This window comes from Eulemur rufifrons, chromosome 15, assembly GCF_041146395.1.
Source record: "Eulemur rufifrons isolate Redbay chromosome 15, OSU_ERuf_1, whole genome shotgun sequence".
In the NCBI taxonomy this organism is placed as follows: Eukaryota; Metazoa; Chordata; class Mammalia; order Primates; family Lemuridae; genus Eulemur; species Eulemur rufifrons.
The window spans coordinates 86524288-86538848 of NC_090997.1; the positions used below are offsets into that span (position 1 = coordinate 86524288).

At 43.1% G+C, this 14561-nt stretch overlaps 1 protein-coding gene across 1 annotated transcript; it reads left to right on the plus strand.

Annotated features, from left to right (window-relative positions):
* Positions 1-1695: 1695 nt before the first annotated feature.
* On the plus strand, positions 1696-13959 carry ABRACL (ABRA C-terminal like). The gene is made up of 3 exons (XM_069488438.1): positions 1696-1820; positions 6444-6510; positions 13369-13959. Exons 2-3 carry the CDS (start codon positions 6450-6452, stop codon positions 13551-13553), a joined length of 246 nt encoding a protein of 81 aa, XP_069344539.1. The 5' UTR covers positions 1696-1820; positions 6444-6449; the 3' UTR covers positions 13554-13959.
* Positions 13960-14561: the final 602 nt, after the last annotated feature.

The following is a 14561-nucleotide window of genomic DNA, read 5'->3' on the forward strand; positions in this document are numbered from 1 at the left end:
ATTCATTTCTTTAAGTAAATTAATCTATTTCTTTCTTTCTTTTTTTTTTCTGGTTGGCAGAATACTGGGAAACACCAGTTGTTAGCCATAACAGAAGTGGCAAACCACAGATTCATTATTTCCTGTCATTGGATATTATCTGACTGAGGAACTGTGATCACTTTCATAGGCCAAAGTAACCAGGTCCTGCTTGGGGAATTGCTAAATATGATATCTTTCTTGAATCACAATTTTTGCATTATGTAGACTTTGAAAGATAAAAAGTACAACTTCTCAGCTTTCCTTTAGGGAGGAAAAAAATAAGCCTCAAAGGATCCTGGAGTCACCTTAAACTTCATCTGACATGAGACATTTTAGAAGAATCAGACCTTTGTTGAAGATTACAGAACAGAGACTCATTCAGGGTCACACCCAGGTGTTTACTATAAAAGGGTAACTAGAACGCAGTTTGGGAAGTGGATGGATCCAGGGCAGCGCCAGGGACCTGGATACTCGTGTCCCCCCTGGGATGCAAGTTTTTGTTGCCCTCCTTCTATCTCTGGGTCTCAGCTTCTCTTAGACTCCGCTTCTAGCACTTGCGCCCTCGCCCCCATCTGCCACTACATCCTTGTGGTTTCTACTTACTCAAATGTTTTGCTTACCTGAAGCCCATTTTGGCCCCTTCAGCCTCACACTCTCTCAGCTTCAGCCTTTCTGTGAGAAGACTCAGCAGTCTCCGTGTTCTTCTCTTTCAATTTCCCAGGGAGAGTCCGATTAGCTTACTAATCATCAGAGGTGCTGTTAGGTGAGAACTGTATGTTCCAGGTCACCTCACAGGATGATGGCCAGTTTATAATTGTGCGCTTTTAGGTCATGTGATCATTCTCAATTCAATCAGTGGGGATGCGGGCGGGGAGGAAGTAGGAGACGATTTTTTTTGTAGTTATTTGTGCAACTCCTGCTCTAGAAATGGTTTGGGTAACTTCTCAGCAGGGCCTCAGGTTTCCTTTTCAAAGGGACTCTGCTACAGCAAGCATCTCATCTCTTTCACTCACACACACACACACACAACACACACTAAAATAACGGCGACTAAAATAAAGGGGGTATGAATAAATCGAATTATGAAGTTAAATGTAGGAAATAATGGGTGAAGAAGAGAAGAAACCAACATTGACCTAGGATCGAGAACTAGCTTTGTCCAATAACATTTTTTTTTGTCCAGTAAAATTTCTTTGCAGTAGAACAAATTGGTTTTCAAGAATGCATTTTGTTTTGCGAATCAGACCATTCTCAAGCCATGTGTCGTAGTCTTCAGGAGGCTCCAGCTCCAGGCATACAGAACCAATGAAAGTCAAGTTCTTCTTGAGAGACCTCAGCATTCAGCATGTTGGGGGCGCTTTGTTTCTTATGTTGGGAGAGAGATCCTGGCAAGAAGTCAACGCCCAGGATCAAATGCAGGGGGCTGGGGATCGTTGGCGCTGAGCGGCACGGTGGAAAGGTGGCGGTAATCGAAGCTCTGCGCGCCTTTTCCTAGAAGCCTCAGCCGCCCCACACCTGTCTGGAGTTTGACCCCTTCTGGGACGTCTCCTCCCCTGAGTTTCCTCCTCATAGGCTTGTCCCTGGGAGTGTGGGCGGCCCCCTTCCTGAGAACATAAACTCTTACTTTCCACCCCCCCCCCCAGCTCCTCCTCCCCTTCCTCCTCCTCCTCCTCGGCCGTCTTTCTCTTTGCTTCAGCCACTTCCTTCCTCAGCCTCTTCCTCCCTAGTGCATTGAAGATAACCGGGACCGGACCGACGCGGCGCGGGTTCTTCATAGGAAAAGAAACCGAGGCGGAGAGGTGAGTCCCCGGGGAAGAGGTGGCCAGGTATGAAGGATGGACTGGGGTGTCCGGTGGGGGCCGGGCAGCCGGCGATCGTGGGCTGCGGGTGAGAGCCGGGGCCGGGATTGGGGCTAAGGCGCACAGAGGTTGTAAGTGGCAGGGGACACCGTGCAGGAGGGGGACCCGGTGGGCGCGCGCCTCCCACGCCCCCACCTCTCGGGCAGACTTCCGCACTCGGCTCACGTGACGTTTTGCCGGCCGGGGGCGGACAGGGAAGCGAGCAGAAATGGCACGATTTTTACCAGAAATGGCATGATTTTTACCGCGGTGCGACGTGTAGCTTTGCACTTGGCGGTGGTTCAGTTCTGCAGAGCCGGGTGGGGAAGGGCTGGGGGCGAGGGGAGAGACGCCCCGAGGAATTTGGTGGCCTCAGGGCAGGGGACTTTGCAGCGCCGGAGGTGGGTGCGGCTGTTTGCGCTCCAGGTCGGGAAGTAGGGGGTAGTGAGGGGCCCCCAGGGGCTCCTGGAGCCCGAGGCAGGGTCCGTTTTAGTCGCCAGGATGCCGGGACCCTGGGAGAGGCTGGCGGGTGGCGCTGGCCAGTGAGTTGCGGAGACAAAGGCTTCCGGGACGCCTTCCAGGGAGCCAGCTGTGCCGCCCCAAAACGGGGGACTGAGCTCGGTGTTCCCCATCTCTGCACCCGCGCCGGTGATGACCATGTGATGCCCTGCAGGGCACAAGGTTTGGGGACCCCTACCTGGCAAAGCCCCAAACTTGGAGCAGGGATGGCCAAATATGGAGTGTGCGCGCGCCAGCGAGGAGGGAGGAAGGAAGCCAGACATCCTTTGACCCACGCCAGCTGCAAGTCACTGATTGTTAGGGCTGTAAGAAAGTGCCCTGCCCTAGTGTGTCAAGTTGGCTCCTAATTTCCAGAGGTCCGTACTCCACCAGTAGGCTTTATGTCCTTGGACATTAGGAAATCTCCGTGTATCGTCTCCAAACTTTTAAAAAATAACAACGCTAAGAGGGTCCTTAAATACGTTCTTAAGTGCATTTTGATGGTGGGGCGTTTCAGTATATGCCCAAGTCCTCCAATATACTTTCTTTGTGATTTTCACGCACAAAGCCTAATTCAAGTCTGCGACAGACTGACATCTGTCGTCGCCTTCCTTGAGTCCCTCTTCCTTTCTTCTGATTCAGCCACTCACTGACAAGCTCTTTCTTCCCTAGAATTACTCTGCTATGGCCTCTCCTCATTGTTCTTGATCTTCTTGCTCACTGCAGTCCCAGGCATCTGTCCTTCTCATGAAATGTCATGGGCCTTCCCAGGATTGTGTCACAATGGGTATTTTCCCCCTTTGTCCCTCTCCCCCTTAAATAATACATAAAACACGCCAAATTATGTATGCTAGCAATTGTTTCTAACCCTATTATATTATTTTCCTATTCATAGTAGCCTAGGCAGGGAGCCTTTCTTGCCTTGTAAGTGTTCTGCCTTAATAAGCACTCAGCATGTAATATTTCATACAAATACAACTCATTATATTTAGTGAATTTACATAACAGCAAAAGAGGAAGAAGAGGAGAAGAGGCAGAATGATATGGTAGAAACAGCATTTCATCGTGGGGAATTCACCCCTCCGAGCCTGTTTTATTACCCATAAAATGGGAATAAATCATAAATACTTTGCAAGGTTCTTAGAATTACGTAGATTGAAATAAAGAAGTTGGTGTGTGATTATCAAGAAATGCTGGTTGCCTTCCCTTCTTAAAATTGGCTAAACATGCGCCTGCCTAATATAACACAGGTATGCATGCTATACATAGTAGAAGGATTTCCTCTTTGATTCTTGTTACTAAATGAGAGCTCCGTCTGCAGTGTGTGGCTGGTGGTGGGTGGAAGGAGTGAATAAGGGTGTGAACTTGATATATTTTCAGGGTGGGGGAAATCAGAGAATCTGAGAATTGGAGAGATCCTTAAACTCCTTGGACATTCTGTTCTTCCTTCTCTCCAGTGAGGCTAATTTCCTCATCATCCCTCACAGATTTTACTACCTCTACGTTAATGCTTCCAGGAACAGGTGTAAACTTTATTCATTGTTAGGCAGTTTTGATGGCTAGAGAATTTTTTCTATATGGCTCCCAAATCTGCCTTTCTAGTACATCTATATCCGTCCAGCCCAATAGAGCAACACAAAGCAAGACTGTTCACATAAGTACGTAAAAAATCCTTTAGTTTTTAAAAAATAGTGGCAGATCTTCTCTATGCTAACTTTATGGGTCAAGATTCTTTCAAGTGCAAGTGAGAGAAACTCAAACCAGCACAAGCAAAACCAGGAAAGATACCGGTTCTTTCTCGTAGCTGGAAAGTCCAGGCCTTTCATGTATGGGCTCAGTCTTTGTTACATGGCTGACTTTTCTTTGTGTTAGCTTTATTCCTGGCAGGCTCTTTCCACATGGTGGCCACTGACATCAGGGACTGTAAACTTAACATCTTAGAATCCAGTGGAAGGAGAGTGATGTTTTATTAATAGTTCTAGCAAAATCTCAGGGCCGAACCTCATTGTTCTGGATGGGAACACCTACCTTATGCCACAGACCAATCATTCTAGCCCTGTACCACTTCTGGAGCCCAGGGTGAGGCTCTACTCAAGATACATGGGTTAGAGTAAGGAGAGAAAGGTTCTAGCCAAAGAAAAACTAGACTGCTGCTGCCAGAATGGGGAATGGGTGTGGGGCAGGCAAAAGAACAGCTGTCCGCCACACTGACATTAACAGGTTTTTCCTACTGTTATTCTCATGGCGTGGTGTTCAGGACTTCAGTGTAGTGGCTGTGTATTCTGGGTATATTTTAGATTTTTAATATGTCTCTTAAATTGTCTTGAGTCACGTATAATGATTTTGTCAATACAAAGTCCCTAATATTTGGACACTATAATTTTTGATAATAAGTTTTATGAAGATGCATTTAATTGAAGATTTTGCATTTTATTGCAATCCGAGATCCTTAAATTATGATATGCACACAAAAAGCATAGCAGATGGTAGTGACACTTTTAATTATTAGCTGATAGAAAATCTGGTGTCCCAGTCAGTATCATTTAAACAGGTGGTATATAGTCATAGATGTCACTCTTGTTTTTAAAAGCTACCAGGAATTAGTTACAATCCATCTGGATAAAGTTGTTTCTTCCAAATCATCACCCCCAAAAAACCCATACACACAACTCCACTTTTTGGGGCCTTATTTGATTTGGGAAACTTGTAATTTGAAAACAAACTGAACTGATGCATATTCTGTCCAGTTGTTCATACTTTCTGACCCTCCTGCAGATATAGTTCCATCCTTTCTCATGAAACCAATATTTCTTTAGCCCTACTCTTGGTGCCAGACACGATGCAGCAGTGAGCATTTGTCAGACTGCAGAGAGGAGCTTACCTGCTAGTGGTGAAAGCTTGAAAACCAGTCATTCCAATGGGGTGAAATGAAGAGGGGCACACGGTGCTGTGGGAACATGCAGTCGGGGAGCTCTCCTACTCCAGGAGTTCAGGGAAGGCTTTCTGGGGGAAGTTATATTGAAGCTGGGACTGGATGTGTGGGAGTTAGCTCCAGGAAAGAGGAATAGTGATAGTCTGGGTTGAAGCAACAGTATTTGTGAAGCCTGGATGTGAGCTTGAGGGACACTTGTGACATAAAAAGAAGCCCCATGTAGCTGTAGCCTAGAGATCAAGGGGGTAGGGTGGAGGCTGCACTGAAGGGCAGAAACCCAGCCCATGGAGGACACAGTGCGTCAAGGAAGGCTCAGCTCCTGTCACGTCCTGGATTCCTCCTTATCCTCAGATGAATGGTCTTCACTGCAAGCTTTCCACTGCAGTCAGATTTATTGGCCAGAGAAGGACACGATGCCCCTGCATGTGACCCAGAAGTTATCACTGCACTGACATAAGGGTATTAAAATTGCCTTTGTATGAGTCTACCTCCCCCACTAGACTACAGGCTCCAGAAAGGCAGGGAATGTGTCAGTTTATCTTGGTCTCCCCAGCTCCTAGCTTAGGGCCTGCCTCAGGTGTGCTATACTTTTTCTCCTTGGCTTCTATGCTTTTGCTTTTTTTTTTTTTTTTTTTTTTTTTCCCTCTTTTCTACTTGCCTACCTGCTCCACTCCTCCCCACTGACCTCCAGGAATCCGCCTTCTGTAGCTTCCTCCTTTGTGCTTCCATAGTGCCTTGGACCCACCACTCAAACAGTGCTTGTCACGTTGCTATTCACTGGAGGCCTTTCTCTGCCTTTGGAAGGTGAGCTCCCTGAGGGCAGAGCCTGTGCTGCTCCCTGGTTGTATTTTTGGTGCCTAGCAGGGCGCCATGAGAAGACCTGCTTAGAGTGGAGAGTGGGTATAGGAGAATGGCTGCATTCTCCCCACTGTGGGGACCAGGAGTGGGGGCAGCTGAGAGGGCAGCTATAAAGGTAGAGGGACAGTAGGGATACTTCAGTGCCACATCCATCACACAAGTATTTTTAGGAAGAGGGATGTGGTAAATTAATGGTGACAAATGCAGCAAGAAAAAAAGAAAAAGCCCTTGGATTTGGATGTGTTTAATGGAATGTAGAAACGGTAATAATGGAGACTTACTTTTTGTTCTCTCAGGTAGCAATGAATGTGGATCATGAGGTTAACCTCTTAGTGGAGGAAATTCATCGTTTGGGTTCAAAAAGTAAGTATTCTAACACAGAATATTTCTTCCCAGTTTGCCTCAGGGCAGGCAGGACTAGCATTCTGAAGGAGCCTGTGAAGGGGTCACCCAGGGCTTCAGACACATTTATGGCAGCTCTGCCTACAGCCCCTCAGCCTGAAGTGGCATCTGGAGATGCGTGAAACTCCTGGAGCTTTTGGGGTATTGTGATCCTGATGCAGAGAATGGTTGAGGTATTTCATTACCCTTTGAATGGGGAGGAAATTGCCAGGCTTCTTTCATCTGACTGCATTGAAATCTGGTAATTGAATCATGTTCCAATTTTTATTTGTCACACTATTAAAATTCATGTTTTCTGCTTTACCCTGCCACCATTTCACAAACTTCCAAATGACTAGGGACTTAGATTGAAATAATACTAAATTGTCTTTACTTCCTCCAAATTCTTGGGTTTTAGAAAATCAAGTATTTTAGTACATGTAACTAAAGTAAACCCTCCCTTAGGTAGTTTTTTTTTCATCATCTTTTTTTCCAGCAACAACTAAGCCGCTTCTGTGAAGATAGTGACATGTAAAATTGGTAGTATTAGTGTCTTTTTCCTAAGCTGTAATGCAAACTGCTATTATACTTAAAATTTGAAGTATTTGGTATCTCTAAGACAAGATATACAAGAATTTGGGGAGCATTTTGAAAATCATAAGAACAATAGACATATTCAGCAACAACTAGGATAATGGAACTCAAAGTTTTAAAATTACATCATATGAGTAAAAAACAACTCTAGAAAGTACCTCATAGAGTTATTTTATCATTATAGCTTGATTGTGTCACAAATCCTTTGAAGTAACAGGACACATTTTGAAAATTCCGTTAAGTCATTAATATCACATATTCCCTGCATTAATTTTCTGTTCTTACCGTAACAGATTACCACAGACTTAGTGATGTAAAACAGCACAGTTAGTATCTTAACAGTTCTGTAGGTTCAGAAGTCTGAGAAGGGTCTTGCTGGGTTAAGGTCAAGGTGATGGCAGGGTACAATCCTTTCTGGAGGTTTGAGGAGAGATCTGTTTCCTTGCCTTTTCCACCTTCTAGAGGCTTCCCACATTCCTTGGCTCACAGCCCCTTTCTTAATTTTATTTCTTTCTTTCTTTTTTTTTTTTTTTTTTGAGACAGAGTCTTGCTCTGTTGCCTGTGCTACAGTGCCATGGTGTCAGCCTAGCTCACAGCAACCTCAAACTCCTGGGCTCAAGTGATCCTCCTGCCTCAGCCTCCCAAGCAGCTGGGGTTACAGGCACGTGCCACCATGCCTTGCTAATTTTTTCTATTTTTAGTAGAGATGGGGTCTCGCTCTTTCTCAGGCTGGTCTCGAACTCCTGAGCTCAAGCAATCCTCCCGCCTCGGCCTCCCAGAGTGTTGGGATTACAGGCATGAGCCACTGCACCCAACTGCCTTTCTTAATTTTCAAAGCCAGCAACAGCTGGTTGAGTCCACATTGCATCACTCTGACCTGCTCTTCTGTCTTTCTCTTCCCATTTTTAAGGACCCTGACATTGGGTTCACCCAGATAGTCCAGGGTAATCTCCCTGTTTCAGGGCCCTCAATTGAATCACACCTGAGAAGTCCCCTTTGCCATGTAAGGCAACGTATTCACAGGTTCTGAGGTTGAGGACATGGGTATCTTCTTCCTGCACTTCCTCTTTTTGGTCTGCTGGAGTCACTTTATTTATTAAAATAAACCTGAGTCATCATTACTGAAATGTATGAAGGAAAGATAAACGAGGCATATGGAAGTTGGTGTGGACTCAATAACCAAGTGAGTTTAATTCATTGGGTTAGTTATTATATTTGTTGAGCCTCTACATATGCAAGTATAGGTAGTATAAGGTGTATTCCTTTTCCTCAAGGCTCTTACTTCTTAGTTGATGAAAACAGATAGATACTCATGAGGCGATTATCAGAAAAAATGGTAAGAACTGGGCAGTGCTGGCATTCAGCATAGTCCCAGCGAAATAGATTATTGAGAGCTGTAGTAGTTGGGGGTATTACTAAGTCCTAAAGCTCAGGTAGGACTTTGAAGTGCAGGGCAGGTCAGTTTAGGAGGAAATGCATGAGCTGAATTTTGAATGGGAATGAATGTGATGTTTGCAGAGAACACTGAGGAGACATTGGAAAAATGTAATTTATTTAGTTTTGTAATCAAACAAATGAACAAGGTTTCCTAACCCCATTTTCCTTCCCCTCACTTCACCATAAGCACTTGATGGACGTTTGGTGAGTCTTATTTACAATAGTGATGCTCCTCCTTGTGTTCCTCCTCCCGCATCCTCAGTTTCTCCTGAGCTCAGCAAGGTCATGTTACTTTTTTTTAAGTTATTACTTTTATTCATTAGACAGTTTTTTAAATTAATTTCAAATTTTAAAGAAGACCTTGTTCTATTCAGGCAGCAGCAATTAGAAATGTCAATAAAATTCTTAAATTAATACTTTGATTCTGGAATCAGACTTGATTTATACATATCACATAAATAAAATCCCAAATGATAAATTAGCATTTTCACACATAAATAGCAAATTTTACTTTTATCATATAAATTGCCATTACTTAATTAATATTACTAGTGTTACTATATGTTATAGCAATAGCTAGATACACACAGTATTTCTTAATTTCATCTTCCTCCAAAGTTTTCAGTGCTCAGAAAATATAAAGAATACAAAAACAGTAATATACTACTCAGTCATGACTATACATTGAACTACATTGGTTTTAAAATAATTTCTGAATATTAGTTTGGAGTTTACATGTGCGTGTACTGTTGTTCGGATTAGTAAAGCTGTTAAAGGCATAGTTCCAAAGATTTGTAGGATTTCCTTTTCTTTATCCATGTCAGCCTAGTGTTTATTGCTCAGATTCAATTGGTTTTTAAAAATTCTAACCTTTATATCACTAGAAGAATGTCATTATTCTACTAGGGCAAACTGAAATTCCACTTCAAAATTAGCAGCTTTACAAATTAGATTTAAGGTAATTATCATAACTTCTGTAGGCATGAAACAACTTTTAATGTTGCGGCTTCATCAGGGCACCTTGCCTTTCTCGTTTCTGATAAAAGACTTACTAAGTTAAAAAGCACGTATAGAGATATGTTATCTTCTGACATGTTATGGTTAATTATTTAAGTTGTATCTGGAGTAGTTTTGACTAATCTACATATGATGTATGAGTTTAAGTTGGAAAATGATTAATTTAATTTTTTCTTTTTCATTTAAAGTCAAATTCTTCAAAGTCTCATTTCTCACCTAGTGAAAAAAGATTAAGTGGAGAAAGACGATTTGGAGATTTAATTTCTTTTACTCAACAAATATTTCTCGAGTGCGCCCTTTGAGCTCAAGTGATGGAGATGCAGAAATAAACAAAATTCCGTCTCAGCCCTTCAGGTCCTCTTTAGGTAGCTGAAAGACAGACACACTGGAAGCATGCATAGGGAAGTGAGTAACAGCAGAGGTTCTGGAGCCAGACTCTCTGGGAATGAATCCTATCTCCTCTACATGGTTGCTCTGTGACCTTGGGCACATTACTAAGCTTTTCTGTGCCTTGGTTTCCTTATTTGTATAATAATAATAATTCTCTATTTCAGTGATTCAAAGTCACTGTTTTTGCATTTTAAAATCTCTAAAATAGAGCCAGGGGAGGTGGCTCATACCTATAATCCTAGCACTTTGGGAAGCTGAGGCAGGAGGATTGCTTGAGGTCAGGAGTTTGAGACCAGTCTTAGCAAGAGCAAGACCCCGTCTCTACAAAAAACAGAAAAATTAGCTGGACATGGTGATGTGTGATAGTAGTCCCAGGTACTTGAGAAGCTGAGGCAGGAGGATCACTTGAGCTTGGGAGTTTGAGGTTGCAGTAAGCTATGATGATGCCACTGTACTCTAGCGGGAGCCGACAGAGTGAGACTGTCTCAAAAAAAAAAAAAATCTATAAAATAAGGATACATCTTATAGTACATGGTGTGCTATAGTTAAATTGGTAGTTTAATTGTAATATCAAATAATGGTGCTTCTTGCAATCAATTGTGTCTTATCTTCCATGAAATGAGGATTGAGTGAATTTTAATGACTGTAAAATACATTGAACAATTCTAGGAACATAGCAAGTACTCAATAAATGATAGCTATTATTACTGTAATTGATAGTGAGTACTTTGATAGACATATACTCAGTGTTATAAGAGTTACTAGATATTAACTCAACAGAGGGAACCATGGGGGATTCTCAGGGAAAGTGACATTTGAGTCCGTTCTTCAATAAAAAGAACTTAGTAGGGGAAACTGTCTGCGATGCTGGGCAGATGGCTTAACAGGGGCAAAATTACAAAAGCAGGGTCTCTCTTGTCACCTGGGCACAGCCAACAGTTCATTGTGACTGGATCAAAAGGTGCATGGAGTGCGATGGCAGAAGACCAGGCAAGCGACAGATGTGAGGCCAGAGGATGAGGAGCCTTATCTGTGAGGCCATGGACTTCACTTTAATTTGACGGTGATAGGGAGCCATGGAAAGATTATAGTAGAAGAATATCAACAAAGATTGCATCCTATAAAGTTTCTTCCACCCCAATGTGGAGGATTAGTGGGGGACTAGTGGGGGACAAAAATGGAGAAAAGGAGGCTGGTAAGGGGTTATCAGTTACCAGCTTGCAGTTATCTTAGATGAGAAGCCACTGGGACCTAAACCAAGGAATTGTCACTGGAGAGGAGAGGCTAGAGCGACAGGAGACACGAAGATGGTGGGAGCACCTGGACATCCGTCAGGGTGAGGGGTGAGGGCTCAGGAGAGTTCCAAGATTACTCTCAGGTTTCTGCCTTTGGTGCCTTTAGAAAATGTAAACTAAGTTGAGAATTTACTACGTGCTGGGCACTCTATCAAAGGCTTTATGTCTGTTATATACGTTCATTCTCGCAACAACCCTGTGAGGGTATGTTTACCCTCATTTGATGGATGAGGTAACTGAAGCTCAGAGCGATGCCAGGCAAGTCCTCCGAGCTGTGCTTCCTCACACCCAGCAGCTCCACCTGTGTCTGTAATCGGTGGCACCTGAGACAGGTTACTCCGGGTGAGAAAATGACTCACGCTAGTCACCGCTTCCGTGGCCACCTGGCTTGGCACAGCATCCTCTCCCCATTCGTCTCATCGTTAAGGGGCCCTTATCACCGACAGAGCAGCCGGTGTGTATGTGCTGGACACTGTGCTGTGCGCTTTGAACGGTGTCCCTGACAGCGTCCTGAGGAAGGTACTCAGATCCCCACATTACAGAGGAGGAAACCAAGGCTTAGGGAGCTTTGAACAGGCTGCCCAAGGCCAAACTAGTAGGTGGCAGAAATTTCGACTGAAGACTGTCAGGTTTTTAAAAAGCTCCACATTATCATCCCCTTTAACGTCGAGAACAAGTGCTGCCTCCTCCACAAAGTTTTCCTTACCGTTTTAGCCCAGAGACATCTTGCTCCCCTCCAAACTGTAGGGCATATTGTCTTCGCTACTCATGTGGCATCCAGTCACATACTGCTTTGTACTGTTGCTTTATTTGTTATGAGTATATTTCTTATTTCCTCATGGGAATTGAAGGCCTTTCTTTAAAAGCAATTTTATATAGAAAGTGATTCTATGTACTTCCTCATACCTGCCCCTAGTGCCTAACACATTGCTGCGCTGGCTGCTCATAAAAGTCTAGGCGGAGTTTGCTGAGCGTCCGGTTGGAAGTTCTCGCAGGGGATCATGGGGACTCAGGAATCCTCGGTCATGGCATGGTCCTCCCCTCACTGTGGTGGCCATCTTCTTAACAGTGGGTGCGGCTGTGGGAGGGAAGGGCCTGCCGCAGAGGGTAGGAAGAGGCTGGGGGTTCAGCCAGGTGGTCAAAGGAATCACCCAAAGATGGGAGATGTCCCAGCTTACCCTTATCTTCAAGTTCGGTGTATTGATTTTTAACAGCAGATCCGCTTCTTGTATATCTTAATTTTCAATGTCTACGTTAAAAACTGGCGTCCAAATAAGGTTATTGAAGCCTCCTGTTAAATAACGGATGTCTGGGCCTACTACCAGGAATTCAGATTCAGTAGTCATGATGAATGGCTGAGGAATATGATTTTTTTTTTCTTTTTTTTGGCAAGGTCTCATTCCATCATCCAGGCTGGAGTGCAGTGGCCCAATCACAGCTCACTGCAGCCTCAAACTCCCAGCTCCAGTGACCCTCCTGCCTTAGCCTCCTTGGTAGCTAGGACTATAGGCATGTGCCACCATGCCTGGTTAATTTTTAAAAATGTTTTGTAGAGATGGGGTTGTTGCCCAGGCTGTTCTCAAACTCCTGGCCTCAAGCAATTATCCTGGCTTGGCCTCCCAGAGTGCTGGGATTACAAGCGTGAGCCACTGCATCTGGCTGGAATATGCATTTTTAAGGCACTCCCACCCTGGGGATCCTGAGTGTGTTCAGAACACAATTAAAGGAACACTGCTCTTGGAGTTCTCTTTTATTTGTTGTATTTATTGATTTGACAACTAACATAACAATTAAAAAATCAAAATTGAGAGAGAAGTTCATCTACAATATCAGCACTGTAGCACATTTACATTTTTTAAAATGTTTTTTGGTTCTCTTTTAGTGTTTGTCTAGGTAATACTAGGGGTAAGAGGTGTATAACACATTGTATTTATTCCATCACTTTTTGGATCTGGGAAGAGGATACATTGAATTTATGTCTGTGAAGGGTTAAATTATAATCTTGGTAAGCCCATAGTTAGATTTTTATTAATGATTTGTAAATCTGCCATACATGAGGGCAAGAAACAGACTTTGCATTTGCTAACATTATGTTTTTTCAAATTAGATGCTGATGGAAAGTTAAGTGTGAAATTTGGGGTCCTCTTCCGAGATGACAAATGTGCCAACCTCTTTGAAGCATTGGTGGGAACTCTCAAAGCTGCAAAACGAAGGAAGATTGTTACGTACCCAGGAGAGCTACTTTTGCAAGGTGTTCATGATGATGTTGACATTATATTGCTGCAAGATTAATGTAGTTCATGTATTTATGAATTGCTATTTTTTGTTTCTGGTAAACTGGAATATAAGTCAAACAACAAATGTTTGAACCTACTTAATGTATTTTTATAGAACTTTGTAAACAAAAGGAGACTCGTATTTTAGAAGTCTGTCCTTTTTTATATCTTGAAAGAAATTTATGTATTACACTGTAATATAAACAAGTCCTGTTATTTTTCTTAGGAATCTGGTTGGAAAATGTAGGCAATGAGGCTTTTTTTTTTGATGGGGATAGGGGAGTATTTGTTTCATAAATCATTCTTAGATAATTTCTACAGATACTTGACATTCTGTGAAAGCAAGAAGCAAACTGAAGACCAACTCCCATGAGAAATATTATAATGTTTATGTAATAAAGACATGTAACTGTCTTAAAATTGCCTTATTGCCTTATTTTGTCAATTAAGTATTTTTATGCCTCTTGGAATTGAGTTTTTTGCATCAAGATTAGGTAATTGCAGTAAAAGTTATTTTAATTTGAAAAAAAATTCTCTTAAAACCAAAGAATTAAAAAAATAGGCATGGTTAGTGTCAGGGTTGGACCTCACAAACAGTATTTATTTTGATGCTGAATATGTGCTTATTGCTGAGCTAGGAAACATGCCAAAAAAATGGAACCCCAAAACCTCACTTTCTCCTTGGGTTAGACCTGCCCAAAGCAGTATCGATTACCTATGATTGCATATTGCAGCCTGTAGTACAGAATTTTAAACGATTCGGAATATCAAGGAGGGTAAACTCAGTGAAAGTCATGGTGGTCAGAGGAGGTATCGTAGAGGAAGCAGAACTTGCATCGAGGAATGATTGGAACTAATGATCTTGAGGGAAAAAGATGGGCCAAATGAAGACGATGACCAATGGAAGGACAGAGGGACATGAATCAGCAAGGTCTGATCTTTCAAAAGGTAGGCTATCAGTCTGACCAGAATGTTAGGGAGAGAAGTGATTCAGACTGAACTATGAAGGTGGAACCTGGAAACC

What these genes read in the sequence shown, in the direction of transcription:
- ABRACL (XM_069488438.1), top strand. Translation starts at nt 6,450, where the DNA reads ATGAATGTGGATCATGAGGTTAACCTCTTAGTGGAGGAAATTCATCGT. An exon ending in TCATCGTTTGGGTTCAAAAA is followed by an intron (nt 6,511 to 13,368) that starts GTAAGTATTCTA and finishes TTTTCAAATTAG; the next exon opens with ATGCTGATGGAAAGTTAAGT.